Here is a 1,414-nt window from a genome sequence, read left to right on the forward strand (position 1 = left end):
AAAAGATCGGAATCTCCTGAAAAGTAAAAATATGAATGAAATACATTCAGAGAAAATATGATCAAATAATAATGACTGTTTCATATTTTAATATCATCATCATTGTGTTATTTCTGTACATTCATATCTAAATATACTTTTAACTCTTTATTTCACATTTTATATCATAAATCATTTTTATTTGATTTAGTTTTATATCTAAAAACACTTTAACTCATTTCACTAAATCACTTTATTTGAGTCAGAGTTGAGTAAAAATCACAGAACATGTGATTAATATTCAGGTTTTATATTTCATGTTTTGGGCTGAATCGGTCACATGAGTTATTGAATAAGACAAACACAGTGTGCTTTATCTGAAGGTTGAGACGCTGCTGACTCGGCTCTTCTCTCTGTTGTTGATCAAACAGAAGAAACTGGTTTTCATATTTTAGTTTCCGTGAAACCAAAACAAAGAGTTTGTGAGGAGGACCAGCTAATCGATATCTCTGATCGATCTGTGACTCAAACTGGTCTTCATGTTTAGAGAGACGAGAGCTTCATGTTCAGACTTTACTATCAGATAATCAGAGCAGACAGACAGACAGACAGACAGACAGAGAGAGAGACAGGGAGACTTTAACACGTCATCAGATCACTATGTAGGAAATACTGTTCACTAACCCGTCTGCCTGTCTGTCTGTCTGCAGGACACAAAGCAATTCGACCCATTCCAGGAGTGGACAGACGGTTACGTTCGATACATCTACACCGGTGAGAAACATTTGACCTATAGTGTGATGTCACCAGGTACAGTGTGATGCCACCACGTACAGTGTGATGTCACCAGGTACAGTGTGATGTCACCAGGTACAGTGTGATGCCACCACGTACAGTGTGATGCCACCAGGTACAGTGTGATGTCACCAGGTACAGTGTGATGCCACCAGGTACAGTGTGATGTTACCAGGTACAGTGTGATGCCACCACGTACAGTGTGATGCCACCAGGTACAGTGTGATGTCACCAGGTACAGTGTGATGTCACCAGGTTGTAGGGATCTATCAGAGTTTGGTTATCAGCAAATATGAAAAACTAAATTATTGACATCAATAGAATTATTAAAAATGATTAATAATAACAGGGCACAGGGACCAATAACCAAACTATAAACTATAAACTCATAATTAGTATTTACTCACAATGTCAAGAGTCAAAGTACTATTACACAGTTATTATTATACAGAACAGTGAAGGTTTGATATCAGCTGTCATCACAATACACATGAACAGTAATCAGACAGCTGCTCTTTAAAGTTTATTATTATAATAACACTGATCAAGTCAAATAATATCTAAAACTAACCACTACTATACAATTATGAGCTACTATCTAACATCAAACAACAACCTGTGGTGTGTGTGTGTGTGTGGG

General features: G+C 37.0%; 1 protein-coding gene across 1 annotated transcript in view; it reads left to right on the plus strand.

Annotated features, from left to right (window-relative positions):
- Positions 1–1,414, plus strand: part of gcm2 (glial cells missing transcription factor 2) — a 9,930-nt gene that overhangs the window by 1,810 nt on the left and 6,706 nt on the right. Inside the window, exon 2 of the mRNA XM_031877926.1 lies at positions 690–753. Coding sequence (XP_031733786.1) covers positions 690–753 — 64 coding nt within the window. The remainder of the gene's footprint in view (positions 1–689; positions 754–1,414) is intronic.

The sequence above is a fragment of the Anarrhichthys ocellatus genome, unplaced genomic scaffold (genome assembly GCF_004355925.1).
Source record: "Anarrhichthys ocellatus isolate YVR2014 unplaced genomic scaffold, GSC_Weel_1.0 scaffold155, whole genome shotgun sequence".
Classification (NCBI taxonomy): Eukaryota; Metazoa; Chordata; class Actinopteri; order Perciformes; family Anarhichadidae; genus Anarrhichthys; species Anarrhichthys ocellatus.